A 17,850-nucleotide genomic window follows, 5' to 3' on the forward strand; every position below is an offset into this window, starting at 1 on the left:
AAGCAACATACCTTTTGCCCCTGGCAGGTTTCCCCTCAGGGCCAATAAAGATGCTTTACTTTCTTACTTTATTTACTTTTACTTCATCACGGCTGCTTTTCAATATATTTTACATATATTTCCTGTACTAAACATTTCCAAGGGCACTGCTTTCAAACTCACAGACACCTCAAGGACCTCATTACTATGTAACTGTACTTTTGTCTCAGGAGTCCCTTCCTTTGGCAGTACCAGCAGGCAGCTACTTATAAGTCACTTAGTTAACCTCAAATCCTCGTTTAGCTTGCATCTGCAGTGTGGCTTACTGTAAAGGACAAACTGTGACCAAACAAATCCTCGTAATATATTAGTCCCTTTAATGGATAAATGTTTGTTTGTTTGTTTTTTTTAAAAGCACATTTTCATAGTTTCTTGCTGTACATATAAACCCACTGGTAATATTCACATGAAAACAAATATGTAAAAATATTCTATCTATGATAGCGATTCTCATGCAGATCAAAATGCCACATGTAAATGCACAGATGAGCCAAAACATTAGGACCGGTCTTCTCGTAAATCAGGTTGCTGGAATTTGGTGAAACCCCTGACACCTGCAGTCTTTGAAACGACCGGCAGGTTGCAAAACAAGCCTGAATGCACGGAAGTCTATGAAAACACAAAAAAACATTTCTCATTTTTCTGAGATCTTAGTAAACACTTTCAATTATTCTTCAACATAGCATTTTATGAACACAGTAAAAAAAAAAAAAAAAAAAAGGGGGCCATGTCCATCTTTGCTATACAGTCTATGGGAAAGGCCTGATACACGACCACCTAAACGGCACCGTGTTTTTGTGAGTACTCCTGATCAGCAGAGGAGAGTACCAGCGGTGTGTGTTGCAACAAGTTTGATCTGCAGCAACTCCAAAACACGGTTTCCTATATTTAAAAGTTCTGATGTTGCGCTACTCGAGCACTTTACTCAAGACAAAGTAGAGTACCCCAACAGCTTTTTGTAAAAGTCAAACTTAATCTTCTTTAATGCATTATTCCACTGAGTTATTTACAGTAGATGCCCAAATCCAAACACACACACACACACACACACACACACACACACACACACACACACACACACACACACACACACACACACACACACACACACACACACACACACACACACACACAAACGTAGATATGCACACCTATACAGTGCAATCAGTAGCTTTCTTTCTCCCATGGCTATGCATCTTGGCTCAAACAGTCACCTCTGCACTCAACACAGTCCTTCATCGATGCCCCCTGAGTTAATTTCTGAGTATCTTCTGTATCTTCTCCCTTTACTGCTCGGCCGATCCAGTGGTATCATCGCTTTCAGCTCCCTGCGGAGAACCGGGAATGGATCCTCCGACCGACCCGCCGTCTCTTTCTCCCACTCTTCTCGCGGCCTTGCTCTTCAGCAGGGCGCTGTCAGGGTGAAGTGAGTGGAGATGGATGAGCAGCGCATCCTGAGTTGCCGCCGTGTGGCCGCACTCCTCGCACACGTACAGCTTGTTGCGTCGCTCCTTGTAGGCGTACTTCAGGGTGACGCTGTGGATCTTCTTCATGTGGGACTCCAGAGAGCAGCGCTGGGTGAAGGCCTTGTCGCAGAAGTTGCACTTGTATGGACGGACGCCTGTGTGGAAAATGAAAGGAACATCATCCGTTACCTCTGTGTACGTGTGGAGGTCTGAATATGCCAAAAATAATATAATATATACTTGCACTTTTAAAAATTATTCACTTATTAGGTCATTTTAAAAATTTTAATTGTGTACGTTTTGTACACTTGTTTTATGGTCTAAACACACAAAGTGAGTGGCTACCTGTATGTGTGCGCACATGTCTTTTGAGGTCGAAGGTGTCGTTGAAGCCTTTGCCGCAGAAGCTACACAGGTGTCTCTTTGTCTCGTTGTGACACTTGATGTGTCTGTTCAACATCCGCTGGTACTGGAAAGTCTTCTGGCAAACCTGTAAATGAAGCAACAACACGACAATCAGGTCAGGGCACTTCCACACTTCGCCGACCTTCAGCCACCTTTCGTTTTTCTTGTGGACAAACATTAGCCAAGTTTACAGTCAGTGTTTATCTTTGTGTGAGGCATTCTGTGCAAACTGCACCTATGTAACACGTCTCTAACCACGTCTTATCTTATATATGTAATTAATATATAATAACACAATTTATAGGGTTTTTTAATGCAGTGGGTGTTTGAGATAAAATTAGGTTGCATTTGGCAGCTATGATGGCAGTGTTTCTACACATCATTTAGTTTTACAAAAGTAATAAAGCTGAAATGTGTATTTCAGGTTCTACGATCATAACGCACAAAAAAAAAAAAAAAAAAAAAAAAAAGGGAAACGAACCTGGCACACGAACGCTCCCATCGACCCACTTTCACTTTGACCCGTGGATCTGGTCACTATTGGGACCGGCTCTGGGGGGGGTGGGGTCGGTGCAGGAGGAAGTGCAGCTAATGGTTGCGGAGTGGGAATGAGAGGAAGAGCCAGAGCAAGGGGAGCTGGATCTGGGGGTAACTCGCCTGTAGTTACCTGAGATGCGAAAGAAAGACATGATTCACAATGCCATCCATAAATAATAATAAATCAGTCTAAGACCTTGTACAGTAACACAAAATTCTACCTTGTAAACTCAATCAAAAATATTTTGACACGTTGTGCTGTGCTCTGTCCCTCTCAGTTCTTACCTTTATTTTGGCTCGGAAGTACGTGGAGCTGGCCTGCGGCCTCCTCTTGATCTCTGATCTCCCCTCTGGTAAACCCGCCGGGCTCTGGGGTCTGCCGAGCACCGTGCTGGAGGGCAGTTCTGGGTGAGTTTGTGTGTCAATGGTAGAGTGTTTGGTGAGGCAGAGGGGCGTGGTCATCTGAGTTGTCTCAGCGGGGCTGGCCTCCACCTCCATCGTCAGGATGGACAGAGGAAAGACGGAGACTGCAGAGAGGAGAGAAAGAGAAAGAGGAAGTGTCATGTGTCATGTCTGAATTTCCTTCTTTGACACCTCCAAAATTTCCTGAGGGAAAAATCCGGTGATTCAGCTTCCAAATGATCCCCTGTGTATGGATGTTACATTACTACAGGGGCCTTTTAGCAGCACTGACCTGAAATTAGCAATAAAGCCGAGGAGAAACTTCAGATTCTTCTTGGCTTCATAATTCTCCTCAGATTATCTTTTGTCTCTTTTATTGTGTCATTTCATTATTGATATGTTACTTACATTAACATTAATTGTAGCCTATTAAAGACATACAGACAGCAGTTAAATTTAATTCCACTTGCCTTTGATTGTATATTTTATTCTTTTATACAGAAAGTCTCTTAAATGTTAATAATTCGAAATAAAACCTCACATAGAAGCTCACATTGTGTGCTTCTACTAAACTTTTACTAAGTTACAAAGAAAAACAGGCAAATGCATTTTTGCATGGACAATAACCCAAAAAGTCTTAATCTGAAATTTTTATTTTTTTCTACCACTGTTGCAAAACACAACTTATAAGCTTAACTAAAGGTTAAAAAAGACAAGAAATGTCTTTAAAAGGGGTCAGAGGGTGAGAGAGTCACGTATGAGGACAAATTCAATCCAATGTACAGAATTTCACAACAAGCGGTCGGCTTGCACTGCTTTATATTTGCACAATTAGCAAAGAACCACAGCTAAATAGGAGTGTGTACTTGTGTTTGTGTGTGTGGGTGTGCACAGGTTTTTTTCCTATTGTTTAGTACGACTTCTGCACCCTCACCACACACACACACACACACACACACGCACACACACGCACACACACACACACACACACACAGATTACCATTACTTGTTTGACCAGACAGTCTTGCAGCACCAGCTTTTTACCTTCCTCAAACAATCCACCTCCGCAGGGGTGTGTGTGAGTGTGTGTGTGCATACACTGAACCAACTGCATGTATGATTTGTGCAAAACACAACAAAACGTCACTGAAAGAACCAGAGACAAGCCATTCAACTGACAGTAAAACACAGAGAGGCGTGCAGGTGTGCAGGGGTGTGTGTTACTCAAAGGCAGGCGTGGCTGAGCTCAGCCGAGACAACGAATCAGTTGAATGTGCCGTCGGGCCTCAATCAGATAAAACCCAAATGTAAATGCAAATGAAGTGAGCTATATGAAGAGAAGACATAAAGCCAGTCTGTGAAGCAGCCGGATTAACGGAACGCTGAGAGAAACAGTGACAGCTCTATGCAACATCAACGCCACAACTGGTGAAGACATATCACTCTTCGAGCCTCTGTGGGTCTCCGGGTTGGGTTTACAGTGACGGCTCAAACAGGCCAACGGCTCAAAATAAACCCGGTGAAAGACTTGAGCATTATTTGGTTAAACAAACGCATTCAGTGCTGTAGTACTAACCTCCCTGCTCTCCCTACGATTCTGATTAAAATAGATCAAGCTAAGGCACACACTGAGATCATTCCACACAAGAAGAGACTCCTCCAATCATGTATTCAAAACCAGCTCTGCAGGTTATTTGTACAAACAGCTGAATTTCAGTATGTGCATTGAAAGGTGACAGTTAGATGAGAGGGCAACTTGGTGAAACTCATAGTTGAAAGTCGGATTTATTTATAGAAGAAACATTTGTGAAACACATTGGACATCAGACCATCAGTAAGATGCCTCACTGAGCATTTTCTAGTGTTTTAAACCCTCAGTCACAAATGTCTAGAGCAGGAGTGGGGAACTCCAGACCTCGAGGGCCGGTGTCCTGCAGGTTTTAGATATCACCCCGGGTCAACACACCTGAATCAAACGATTAGTTCATTACCAGGCCTCAAGGAGAACTTCAAGACATGTTGAGGAGGTAATTTAGCCATTTAAATCAGCTGAGTTGGATCAAGGATACAGCGAAAACCTGCAGGACACCGGCTTTTGAGGCCTGGAATTCCCCACCCCTGGCCTAGAGACAGGTGGCGTGTGATCCCCAGCAACCACAGGTCGCTGTGGCAATCCCCCGACTGGTAGGAGACTGGTTACTGGAGGTAACTGGCTCTTGCCAGATAAAAATCAGTCGTAAAGACGTTGCTGCACCAACAACCTCTTTGATTGCTTTGGTGACCAACAAGTCTCTACTAGTCTGGAAACACTTGTCAACTAACGCCGAGAAACCTGTAAAACTTGAAAAAGTGCAGCGCAAGCTAGAAACGAAGAGTGGTCACCTTCAGAGTAAATGCTGCGGCCTCTGTTTGCTACCAACATGTGTCAAAGGCAGAACTTTTTTACTTGAAGAGAATTTTCTTCATTTCCAGTTTGTTACAGTCTTCATAGTTTCACTACTACTCTGTGAGCAGTTGGCAAGTGTTTGCAGACAAGTTGGCATCTTACATGCAAACTACAGGCATGCTGCTAGAGACCTTTGGGAATACAAATTTTTCCTTGGTGAACTCTAGTTGCCAGGTTGTGGCCAACTGGTGACCAGGATGTTGATAACAAGTTATTTCCCAGCAACCACTTGCAACCAGTGTGGGAATACTAATTATTCAGTAGTTCCAAAGGGCTGTCAGGCTGATCTGCCAGCCTGTGTGACTGAGGGCTTAGAGGAATTTAAGAAAAAAATGAAATGTCGCTGGACATAATCACTGTCTATAGCAAGTGATCAATCCAGCTGTGGAATATTCACGACTTTGTCAGTGAATGAAATGGTTAATGGACTTATTTTGATGTTTTTGGTGTATAAACAGCATTTTGAAAAATGCTCTTGTTGAAAAAAATTGAACAATAAACTCTTAAAAGTTTAAAGAGTTTATATTTACAATCATTTACAAAGGTAGTGAAGCCTCACATTTCAAAGAAAGAAGTGGCAATGATCTGAGTTTATTGCTTATAGATCCTTATAAAGTCAGTAATGATTAACAAACTTATTGGCCAATCATTTTCCTATAAATGAGGTTTAATGATAAAAGTTCTTAGAGAGACTTTATGACTTTTAAAATGAGAGATCTTTTGTTTTTAAGTCACTACATGTCTGTACCATGACTGTATCCTCGCTTCAGTGCCTGAAAGACTCGCATCTTCAACATTAGCATTTCACATTTCATGAACAAATCTGTTAATCAAATTATCTCCATGAGGAACTTGATCTCCACATTTAGTTTCATCTGCAGTTTAAAACTTTTTGAACCTGTTTCTGGTGTGTGACACAAAACGTGTGCTATCTGCCACCGAGAGCCTAATCCTATGATTAAAAGCCGCCGAGATGATCAGAAATTTTCACTGTACTTCTTTACCACGTTTTCAAATCCTTCTTAATTACTCCTGAGTGCTGATAGTTTCTGTGGTGATTGCTGCTGGCTGGACATTTAATCTCATCTTGTATTGTTTGTTCACCTCTCCTGCCCCCCTGACCAATGAATGAGGTGTGTGTGTGTGTGTGTGTGTGTGTGTGTGTGTGTGTGTGTGTGTGTGTGTGTGTGTGTGTGTGTGTGTGTGTGTGTGTGTGGTAGTTAAAGGGCAACGTGGAGGGTTAAAACAACTCAAGGCTTCTACTCCATGAGCAAGTAAAGGAGGAGGAGTGGTGCTGCTTTAAATGCTCTGTAATATTTTTCTTTTATTCATTTAACATCGCTCAGCTGGTAGAAAGAGTCAACAATCAGTAGATAACTTGATCAAACAGAGGGTGTGTGTGTGTGTGTGTGTGTGTGTGTGTGTGTGTGTGTGTGTGTGTGTGTGTGTGTGTGTGTGTGTGTGTGTGTTTGCTTAAGGCGTATTGCCTGCAGCAGCAGGCTGTCCATAGGGTCCGTTACATTTCCTTCCATCCAATAAACATTAACCTTGACATTGAGCAGATAGTGGAAACTATTGGTGCAATGCAACAAACCCCCCAAACAAAACAAGACATCAGCTCCTCCTGGACTGCTCTGAGATTCTGGGGAACACGTTTAGTCGTTTTTCGCAACATCTTTCTTGTGTGTGCATACATGAGCCCGTCTGTGTAAAGGTGAAACTAACGTCTGCTAAAACTACAGAATGAAGTCAACACGACAACAACAAAACTTTTGTGTTATAATATAACCTCAAAAAGAAGAATATTATTTAGCTTTATAGATAAAAGCTAAGTTATATACATTTGGAAAGTAATAATTAGATTATATGTGACCTCTGAGTGTAACAGAAAAATAAGGCATAATGATACATAGACTTATTCAAAAACTAAGTATGCTATAAGCTAATTTTTACGGTTTATTATAATTAATAATTAATAATATTATTATTAGAGAAAAGCGGCGTGTAGGAGAAGATTTTTTCATTTCCATTTTTCATTCTTTTCCCCTCTTTTTCAGTTTTACTTCAGTTTTCTTACTTTTTAAATTTCTTTCAAAATGTAAAACACTTAAATGACCTTTCGATATATTTTCAATTACAACTTTTATTTAATTAAAAAGGGATGTTTCGTCTACTGCGCTTGAAATCAACGCTGTATGGGTTTGATGAGTTTCATGGCGGATACTGATGAGATGCAAGTTGATTTTCTCCAGTGAACCATCTGGTCCTTACATCTGGGCCCAAACACTTTTAAGCATCTATTTATGTATATTGAAGATTTGTTTCTTTTCTCTGCCACCAGTATAAGGAGGGAATAAACTTTTATTTCAAACACTGGTACCGACCGGCGCACAAGTTCAGAATCAGCGCATAGGCAGCAAATACCTGCGCATGTTAACAGCGGTACTCAGTAGTATTTTAATTTATGTAAAAGTTAAGAAGAAAGTATACCTACTTGGCAGTGATGCTGAAACACCAGCAGTCTTTGCAAGGGCAGTTATTATGACGTACTGTCTAAATTAGCTTTCGTTTCAATAGCCACTGGGAGATTAAAATTGCGAAATATCTTTAATTTCTATTTAGGAATATGTTTTTTTCTCTGTTGCCTTTTTCACACGCAGCGGTTCAATGTGTGTCTGGAAGATGGAGGAGGGATGATACAGACTCGAAACAAAGGTTGATTTCAGACTGATGAAAACACACACACACACACACACACACACACACACACACACACACACACACACACACACACACACACACACACAAAAGTGTCCAAAGCCATGGCATGTGGCGTGTCACAGAATTATTCAACACGCAGATTACTGAAGACAATTATCACATCTGAGTGTGTCAGCTTGTTATTAGGTTTTTGTGCGTGCGTCTCTCATACACGCCGGGCAGGTACATCAAGTAACGGCACATACCAGAAGATTTAGCTGAGACCGTTGCTGGGCTTGGCAAAGCGTTAACAGTACGCGGCACAATTACGCACTGACGTTCAGGTTTCATCTTAAGGTTTTTCCTGGAAAACTAGTTGCTGAAACTTTCTGCGACGTTTCTTTGGCTCGTGGATGTTGAGAAATAACCTGAATAAAGACATTACACGGCAGATTCCTTTTGTGTGTGAGTGGGGAAGGGGAAGGTGGAAATAACTGCAGAGAGAAATCATGTTTGCTCTTCTCACGAAAGCTTCACATAAGGCCTGAATCAAACCCAAAATGCCCGCGCGCTTTTATTTAGGTGGTTACATCCTATGTGAGCGTGAGTTTTTCCTCTTTTCCTTTTTTTCTTTTTATCGATCTTGTTTGGGTAAAAACCGTTTGAAGCGTATCCTGGTTCAGTTCATCCAAGTGTTCCGGTTGCAAACACCCCAAGAGGATGTAAAAGTCAATGATTAAAAGTTAACGGTGATGGGATGAGGACAGAAAAAGGACACACACACACACAGGGAGAGAGAGACAGAGAGAGAGAGAGGGAACGAAAGAGGGGGGAGGGAAAAGAGAGAAAGGAGAGCGAGAGAGACGTTTAGGGTGTAGTCCGTTACTTGTTATCTGATACCGGCGGGGTCTTACAATAAAAACTCCGCCGATGGCAACAATGGGGATTGTTTTCACGAAAACTGGGGGGATGCGGAGGGGGCAGAAGGAGTCATTTGGGACCTCAACGTGTCATTTAAATGTAAAGTGACGCATTCAAAGAATCAAACTTGGACACCCAGCTCAGTGAAAAAGTATGAAAATCATTGTGCAGGTCAGGAAAGCTGATGTGTTTAGTTTCTTTAAAAAAAAAAAAAAAGTAAGACCAACACGTGTAGATACAATAAAAACAAAAAACAAACAAACGAAAAATTAAAGGTGTAAAACATCATCTCATCGTTTAAAACTAAGAAAATGAAGAGATTTGAATTCAAGTGTTTATTAATTGGACTGTGCTGAATGACTAATCAGAAGCCGATTAATAGGTCGTTATTTGTGCTTCATAAGTCAGGCCGGTGCTATGCTGTACAAGGAAGAACAATCAGGGGTTGAAGGTCGATATGAAAAAACAAAAAACAAACACCGGGCCTTTGCGATCGCTTATAGGCCACAACACTGGAGTTGGTGTAAGAACACATTAGTCCTGTCACTGTTTGCTTTTGTGACACTGTGCTCAAATTGTTTATATGTGAATCATCAAAAACACGAAAAACGAGGAATGGTTTTTAACATTTTCATTAAAATGAAATAAGTTTAACATAAAAGGTTATCTAAAGTAAGAAGAGCACAGCTCTGACACCCCACAAAACAGGAACTACTTTCTCCGAGCACGGCGGGCCGCTGCTGTTTCCCGTTATTCCGTGGCCCCGTTACAATCACCGCCGGACACCCCTTCCCCCGCCACCTGTCACATCGGTATACCCGCTGGATTGCAAACCGCGCAAACAAACAAACAAACAAATAACAAAAATCCACAAATCCGTGCGTAAAGGCGCCCGAAAACGAGCCCGTACACGCTATCGCCAACATTTCTTTTGCTTTTTAAACAACAACAAAAATGGCTCATCACGGCAGTGGACTCACCTGGGATGTAGACGTCCCCTCGTTCATGATCGGGGAGTTCACTCCAGTTCCGCTTTCCCGGCGAAACGTTCGCCTTTTTAACCAGAAAGGCCCTCGGCATGCTCAGTCAACACAAAGTCCCTTTGAGAGAAAGCGATGTGCAGGGAAAGCCGCTGTGGCGACGTAAAGTCACGTTAAAAGTGACCAAAAAAAAAGCAGGAAACCGAGAGGAAAAACTGGAAGGTCGGTCCCCTCTTCTCCTTCTTCCTCCTCTTCGCACCTTTCTTCTCGTTTCGCAAGCCTCGTCCCGCTTTTTCACCTCCTTCCAGCACACCTTTCCTCTCTACCAGATTTGTTTTCGAGCTCTAAACAAAAGTCTTTTCGGCGTCGGGACAGGTGAGTCCGCTCAGGTGAGCTACCAGGTCAGGTACAGACAGATATCGCCCACAGCGCCCTGAAATAACGGGAGTGTGGCGTCACTAGGTGAGGGAGCGGGGCTGGGAGGGAGAAAAAAACGCAGATATTCCTGGTCGCACGCACACACACATACACAAGTGTCGATAGAGGTGGGTCAGAGAGCTGCACAGGTACTCATTTAAAAGCAGGAAACAGGCAGCAGCGCGCATGCGCGGGAGAAATAACGGTGACAACAAGCCGGAGAGAGCCTAGGTTAGGCCTCTACCTGCTGAACCGGTTTACCCCTCCTTTTATTCTCTGTCTCGGCCTTTCCTATCCTCTCTTTCTCCACCTCTTCTCCATTCCGCTTTAAGGTGTGGGAACGGTGAAAATGACGAGAAGAAAGAGTGAAAGATTGAGAGTGTGTGTGGAAGTGTGTGTGTGAAGGAGTGAAGGGCAGTTATACAAGAAACTGTAGACACAAAGAGACAGAGGCACAGTTTAACTGTGCAGATGCACAAACACAGCAGTCAGAATAAAGAGACTAATGGAGGAGTTCGTTATTTCTTTATCACTGTCACAGTCACACTTATTTAGCAGATATTTGTAGAACATATAGACAAATATCTGCTAAATATGAGAGTCTAATGCTCATCTTACTATCTTTTTTTGTCGGAGTACTTAAAAGATGAAAAATCTTCACAGTCAGGAACATTTTAATGTTTCGAGACGTGACAAAAAACCAGTTTATCATGAATCACTGAAACAGAAACGAACATTCGTCTGAATCTCAGGCGAAACGAAGAGAACCTATGAGAGGTATAACCATGGATCTGCTGTAACAAGTGAAAACAACAGTCAAGTTTGAGTGTGCATGTTGCAGATTGATCTCTGAGGATGCTCAGCTGTGTGTGAAGTTTTCAGTTTATTTTAAATGTGTCCTGAGTGATTAGATCAGAGTCAGGGAGCTGAAATAGACCCCTCCCACACCCCCCAATTCACCATTGTGTCTATCAAGTGTCTCCGAGATGTCTAAACTGGCTACACAATTCATTACTGTTTAAGTTGATTACTCTAGAAGGTCATAGGTCTCCATGTGCATTGATCTGCTGCCAGGAAGGTGCCGACTTCATTCAGATAGGGCCAGCAAAGGAAAACAAACTGCAATTGAGATTTTGCAGGACAAAGTTATTTGTGAATTTGAATAAAAGCCACCATGCTTTGCTTTGTTCACATGCAATATTTTCCTGTTTATTCCTTGTTGTAGACGTATCATCAGACCAGGTGTAGATTACACACTCACACAAACAGGACCGTGTAGGTCAGTCCTTTTATGTCATCTAGTGTGTCATAATAAAGGAAAACCTACACTGCAGCTGGGAAGACTCGGTACTGTTGCATCAGAAAGACTCGTGTGTTGTGATGTTTGTTTTAGTCTTCCTCTGTGGTTTCCTCACTGCTGTACGGTTGATCAGTATGAACAGAGAGCTCTCTACCAGCTGTTGAGTGTTTTCCTTCAATTAACTGTGTACATATTGTGTAAATGATGCTATCGCCGTAGCTAGGTGTAACTGGGAAATGGAGTCAACAGCCTGTACCAAGCGGACAGCACAGCAATTTATTGTTGACACTAGGACACAGAAAACATATCAAATGTTTAGACTGAGAAAATATTACCTTGTTTAGAATTTCATGACAGGTAAAAGTCTCAAAAAACCTGGGACAGGGTTTTGTTTACCGCTGTGTAGCATCCCCTCTTTTTTTTATAACAGCCTGTAATGGTCTGAGAACTGAGGAGAGCAGCTGCCGGGGGAGGAATTTTGCCTCAGTCTTGTCTGATAGATGAGTTTAACAGTCTTTGTTGTCATATTTTTCATTTCATGATACTCTAAATGGTGAAAGGTCTGGACACCAGGCAGGTCAGTTCACCACCTGGACTCTTCTACTATGAAGCCATGCTGCTGTAATAGATGCAGTATGTGGTTTAGTACCGTCTTGTTGAAGTATTCAAGGCCTTCCTTAAAAAAGATGTAATCTGGATGAGGACATGTAAAACCTATAGATACCTTTCAGCATTAACAGCGCCTTTCCAGATGTGAAAGTTACTGATTCAGTGGGCACTGACATGCCTACGTACCAGCAGAGATAGGCCTGTTGAAAACGTTGCTGAAAGCATCTTGATGCATACTCAATCATCCAGCTGAGACTGAAGCAGTCACTTGGATGAGTGACGAAACGTTTCTTCCATTGAAAACGCTACGTCCAGATGACCAGAATTAACCTGTTGGGACGTGCTGAAAACAAGCCCAGCAGCCAGTCTCCTCTTTAATCTGGTCTTCCAAAAAGAATTTCAGACTTTGACCCATCTGACCACAGAACAGTTGCTTCAATCTTTTCTTTTCTTTTTTACTAAGCTTTGTTTCAGAGATGATGGCAGCATTTTTGGATCATGCTCACATATGGCTTCTTCTTTGGATGATGGAGCTTTTACTTGTGTTAAAGTGTCCATGTAGTCATTTCCAGGCAGTGCTGTGAAAACCGGAATATCCCTCCAGTGTGAACATCTAGTGTTGATTTGTAGCCAGAGTCTTGGAAACTTTTGATGATATTAAACATGATTGGCATTGTACACTGAGTAACTCATTCCTGACATCACGCACACTGAGAAAAACAAAGACACGATGACTGATGGAGGGAGCAGCATGTAGTCCGTCCTGTCTGACAATCATAAAAATGATGCCCAGACAGTTATTATTATTAAAACACGCAAAAACATTTTGCAGTCCGAGCAGATAAACAGTAAATTCTACTGTGAACAGTCTTGATATTCAAACCTTAAAAAATGCTCTGGAATATGTAGTGTGTGGTCCTATATTTCTGTTATTTTGTCCTCTCCATTTACTGTTAATCAGCTGATGCAGGCTTGCAGCTCCCTTTTAAACAACACTTCTCTTTGGTTGCACAGGTGTGCTGGCTGGTTGTGACATTATAAAAGGCTTCCTGTGCAGGCCTGATCAGATCACTCACATGTATTTGCATAATATATTGAACACCAGGACCTCATGTAATGATGTTATAATTTGTGTTTCTGTGTAATGAAAGAGACGTGACAGCAAACTTGCCACAGCCAGTTTTTGATGTGTGTCGGAACTTTGTTTTGTGCCCCGATTGCCAAAATTTTGCAACAACTTTGGCAAAACAATTAAAAAAGAATCAAAATGACACATCACGAAGGTGCTGGGTGAAGGTTAGGGACATCAGCGGTGACCTCTCGGGGTGTAAAGAGTCTCTTCTCTCCACGCTGCCTTTAAATACAACAGGAAACTCCAGTACAGCGAGATTCACGTCTTACCTGTCTGTTCTTCTCATGACTAATAGCAAAAGAAATGCTTCTCAAGACAACTAGTACGCAAAGTATTTATTTGGCTGTAACAGGAGACACGCTATAATGCCATGTAACTGCATTGTCTGTGTGGGTGTGTGGGCGGCACGTTGTCATTTGAGATCATGGGCGTTTAAATTGTTATGATCTGAGGATAATTTTAATGGATAACAAATATTTACTACGTTTAATGCCAAATAGATTTTCACAACCAATGGACAAAACAATTAACCTGTGAAAACACTTTAAAGGCTCAACGCAGTGGAAAACCACTGACCTGGCAACCCTGTTTATGTTTTGTGTTTTTTCCCAGTTTAATAATCATGCAGACATCAACATATCCACAGCAGCAGTGTGACAGTGACGTCATGGCCGCTGATCTAGTGCAGTACATCTCACATACGGCCCACTTTGATCTTAAGTGGGCCGAAACTACAAAATTGCCCTTTCTGTCAGTGTAAAGATGTGTAACTACACGTTTAACCCCCTTCAATATAAAGAGCAGTGCAATATCAACAGTATTCCTCAGTTTTTCTACTCAATAAAGAAATGCTGCCATACTAAATGAAAGAAATCTGTCAGCACAAATAAATAAATCCGTAAAATTACAGACCAAAGCTCCCGTAGCTCACTGAACAGAAAATGCCCTGTCCCCCTGTGGACCCACTGTAAAATAGAATATAGTGAACGAAACAGGAACCTTTCTGTGATTTGATTGTTTTTGTTTATCTGTTACTTAATTAATTTGTTGTAGTATGAATGGTAGTGGGGGAGTTTTTTAGAAAGTAGGAAATGCTGTAAAACCTTTAAAGTACAGTTAAAAGTCCAAAATCTGTGCCTTCGTTTCAAAGCTGTTCAGTTGGCCAGATTGGGGTCTTTGTCAGGCTAATTCTGGCCCCCGGGCCTTGTGTTTGACACCACTGATCTAGTACATTATCACTAATAAAGGGACAAACCTCAGCCTTTAGGTATGCAAATTTGCAAGTGTGCCCCCCACCTTTCCATCCCTGCTGTGTGTTTACAGCCCCCTCTTGGTTTCTCACTGTTCCCTCATCTTTGGAGTTTAAGTAGCCTAACACACCCACCCACCCACTCAGACCCACCCTAGTCTCTTAATGGCTGCTTGAAAAAACTGAAACCTAAAGGCAATACACAGAAACACAGAAACTGCTGATCTGGACCCTCCATCCATCTCAGATTTAACCATTTATCCAAAGCCATTGAGTAACCGCGGTTCAGTTAAATGTATGCATGTCTTTAGACTGTGGGAGGAAGTTGGAGCACTCACAGAGAAATGGCAGGAGGAAAAGATGTAGACCTTGGAGGACATTCATGGATGTTACAGAGAACGTTAAACTTTTATGCAGTGTTTTAAACTTTAATGGATTACTAAGTATTTCTAATCCGAATGACAGTGACTGTTATCAAGGGCACGCTCCGTTTTGCATAACTATTTTCAAATCCCTGTAGAACTGCAGCCACATAAGCTAGTGCAATAAATTTTTTTGCATATGAAACTGGAGGAGTTGCACTTACATCTTATGCCATCAGTTTGTCACAGTTTCCTTTCACATATAGCTTTGCAAAAATTGCATAAAAAGCACTTATAGCAATAACAACATAATATTCCAGAAACAGGCTTTGCCGATCTGATCAGCTCTTCATAAAACGTCCTATGCTGGAATAGATGTCAGTGCTTACTATCGCATGTCCGCCATTACTTGCCAGAAACCAGAAATGATGTCATTTTTCTTTTTAAACCTTCAGGACCTTGTAAGCCTACACTCGTGTTTTTAGAAGTCATGTTCGACTTTATGCTTTTTTGTATCGTTTCTGGGATGCTTAGAACTTAAATTGCACTGCTAGAAATAGTTTTATTTTGATGCATATGATGTTTTTCTTGCATTTTGCAGTATAATATTTATTTTTGTTTTTCCTGCAGTGTATAAAAATTGGTGTATCTCAAAAATAAAACTACGAAGACACCCAAAATAATATTCCTGTGGTTGGAAACTATTTTGTGCACCTTTTTTGTATTTACAGTTTTGAGAGATAAACCTCTTACATTTCTCTAACTAGAAATATATGTATACAAACAAAACAAAAATGATTTTCATTTTTTTTGTAGTTTATAGCACTTTTTTGCAATTTATGTAGTTCCTATGGACTTAATGCATACATCTTATTAAAATCTGGGCTATAACGGTTGTATTGATGTATAACAACTTGAAATGCTCCCAAAAATGGCTCTACAGCATGTAAAAATATAAAGATAACCTTGGCAGACTCTAATCTGACCTGTTCTTGAGTGTAACCAGTGGTTTGCACCTTGTTGTAAAGCCTCTGTATTTACATTCATGAATGTGTCTCTTGATTGTAGACGTTGACAGTGATAATCCTACCTCAGCAGTCCCCAACCCCCGGGCCATGGAGCGGTCGGTGAGGCCTCATGGTACCGGGCTGCGCGAGTTGAGGCAAAATTGCCAAAAATATAGGTCACTTGCCAAAAACCAATGGACTATAAAATATGCTGGAAAATCATACAGCTTCAGTATAAATTAGTTGAAGGCTCAGTGATCGATTTAGTTCATTAAAAGCCTTTGAAAACCACATAAAGAATGTTGTTGCAATACCTGTCATAAATAAAAGGCTGCTGAACAATAAACATTACGGGAAGTGTTTGTACTGAACTGAAAGTAACAGTAACATACTGGCACTCGACATACTGAGCTGTGAATGAGCACCGAATGCTGCTTGACTGCATCTGGGCACAGATGCAGTTAAAAAGCAAATCACATTATCAGCACCTCTGAATCGCACAGATTTAAAAGCAACATTATACTTAAGTAGTCTTTAAACCTGTGATGTCACTAAAGGTTTGGTCATTGGATGTAGAATAGGTCGCGATATGACTGACATGTAAAATCAGCTCATGAATTCCATGTCAAAGGACACAAACTGTGTTCCAAGAAGAGTCGCCTTTGATAGATGCAACCCTGGTTGTGTTTGTTTTGGATCATTTCCAACTATGCATCAGAGGAACTACCTGAGAAACCCTTTTTTGTCACATGTCACAAGCAGAAGTCATTTTCATTTCCTGGTAGCTTACGTGTCTTTAAATGTAAGAATTTATTCAAAGCAAATATTTTAAGGCTTGTACGCACACATTGTGTTGTCATGTACAGCTCAGTTACCCTCTTTGTTTACTACCAAGTGCCATTTTCACTCTTTTTTTTCCTTCCGCTGTCCACCTCTGCTGGGATGTCTTCCTCTCCTTTACCTTGCACGCCCTCACTCTGACACGCAGTAAACAAAACCTTTCCCATCCAAAAATAAACCCATGCAAAACTTACGCAGTGTCTGAACAGAGGAGGAGAAATCAGACCCAGGTATGAAGAAGAAGAAGAAAAGGAGTGGTGCAGGATAAATGAATGAGCGGTATGTCGCCCGTGCTGTTGGAGGAGTTTTAGAAGATGGGTTGGGGTGGCTTCCCCTCTCTTCCTTTACTTTCATTCTTCATAACTGCCATCTACACTTGTGTAGACTACACTACACTTTGGTGCAACTTATCCCAATTTATCACCTGAAATCCCAGCGTTACTTTTCCTGGTTGCCCATTAACCTCAAACCAGCAAGACCAGAGGGATCAAAGCCAACTTTTACACCAGTTGGACCTGATCAACGGCCTTGTAATTTCTCGGTCCGCCTCCGCGTGAACATTAATTTGTTGAGTTTCCCCCTCACTGTGTGTTACCACACAACAGGCAGAGATTCCCATAAGTTTTGTTCTTCTGTGTAAACTATGAGTAAAAATATTAGATTGTTCGATTTGCTATCATTTGTGTCAGGACACCTCACAGTGTGCTTTTCCATACACGACTGACCTGATCTGGTAAGTTTAAAGGCCTCATGTGTTAAAACTGGTTAATGTGTAAGTTCAGCAGCTCTGAGTGGCAAAAATCGGAGAGCATGGAAATAAGATACAAATCAAAGTGTTAGTATGCTGATTTTCTTGCAGAAAATAGCCCGATCCCTCCCCTTTGCTTAGGTGCACCAAGCCCACATACCTGGCATCCATCTTTATGTGAGACTGCACAGCATTTTTATTATTTATGCCTCTTACTGAGAATGTATGTCACATTTTGGCTAACTTTACGTTTTACTATTGAACTCACATGCGTCTCAAAAGAGATGATT

General features: G+C 41.5%; 1 protein-coding gene across 1 annotated transcript; it reads right to left on the reverse strand.

Moving 5' to 3' along the window:
• Nucleotides 1–241: 241 nt before the first annotated feature.
• Nucleotides 242–10,863, reverse strand: ovol1a (ovo-like zinc finger 1a). The gene is made up of 5 exons (XM_080898125.1): nt 9,897–10,863; nt 2,733–2,974; nt 2,392–2,577; nt 1,851–1,995; nt 242–1,660 (listed from the first exon to the last, which is right to left on the reverse strand). Exons 1-5 carry the CDS (start codon nt 9,994–9,996, stop codon nt 1,326–1,328), a joined length of 1,008 nt encoding a protein of 335 aa, XP_080754251.1. The 5' UTR covers nt 9,997–10,863; the 3' UTR covers nt 242–1,325.
• Between the last annotated feature and the right edge of the window lie 6,987 nt (nt 10,864–17,850).

This window comes from Rhamphochromis sp. 'chilingali', assembly GCF_963969265.1.
Source record: "Rhamphochromis sp. 'chilingali' genome assembly, chromosome: 1".
NCBI classification, from domain to species: Eukaryota; Metazoa; Chordata; class Actinopteri; order Cichliformes; family Cichlidae; genus Rhamphochromis; species Rhamphochromis sp. 'chilingali'.

What these genes read in the sequence shown, in the direction of transcription:
- ovol1a (XM_080898125.1), bottom strand. Translation starts at nt 9,996, where the DNA reads ATGCCGAGGGCCTTTCTGGTTAAAAAGGCGAACGTTTCGCCGGGAAAG. An exon ending in AGGGGACGTCTACATCCCAG is followed by an intron (nt 2,975 to 9,896) that starts GTGAGTCCACTG and finishes TCCTCTCTGCAG; the next exon opens with TCTCCGTCTTTCCTCTGTCC. An exon ending in ACATGTGCGCACACATACAG is followed by an intron (nt 1,661 to 1,850) that starts GTAGCCACTCAC and finishes TTTTCCACACAG; the next exon opens with GCGTCCGTCCATACAAGTGC.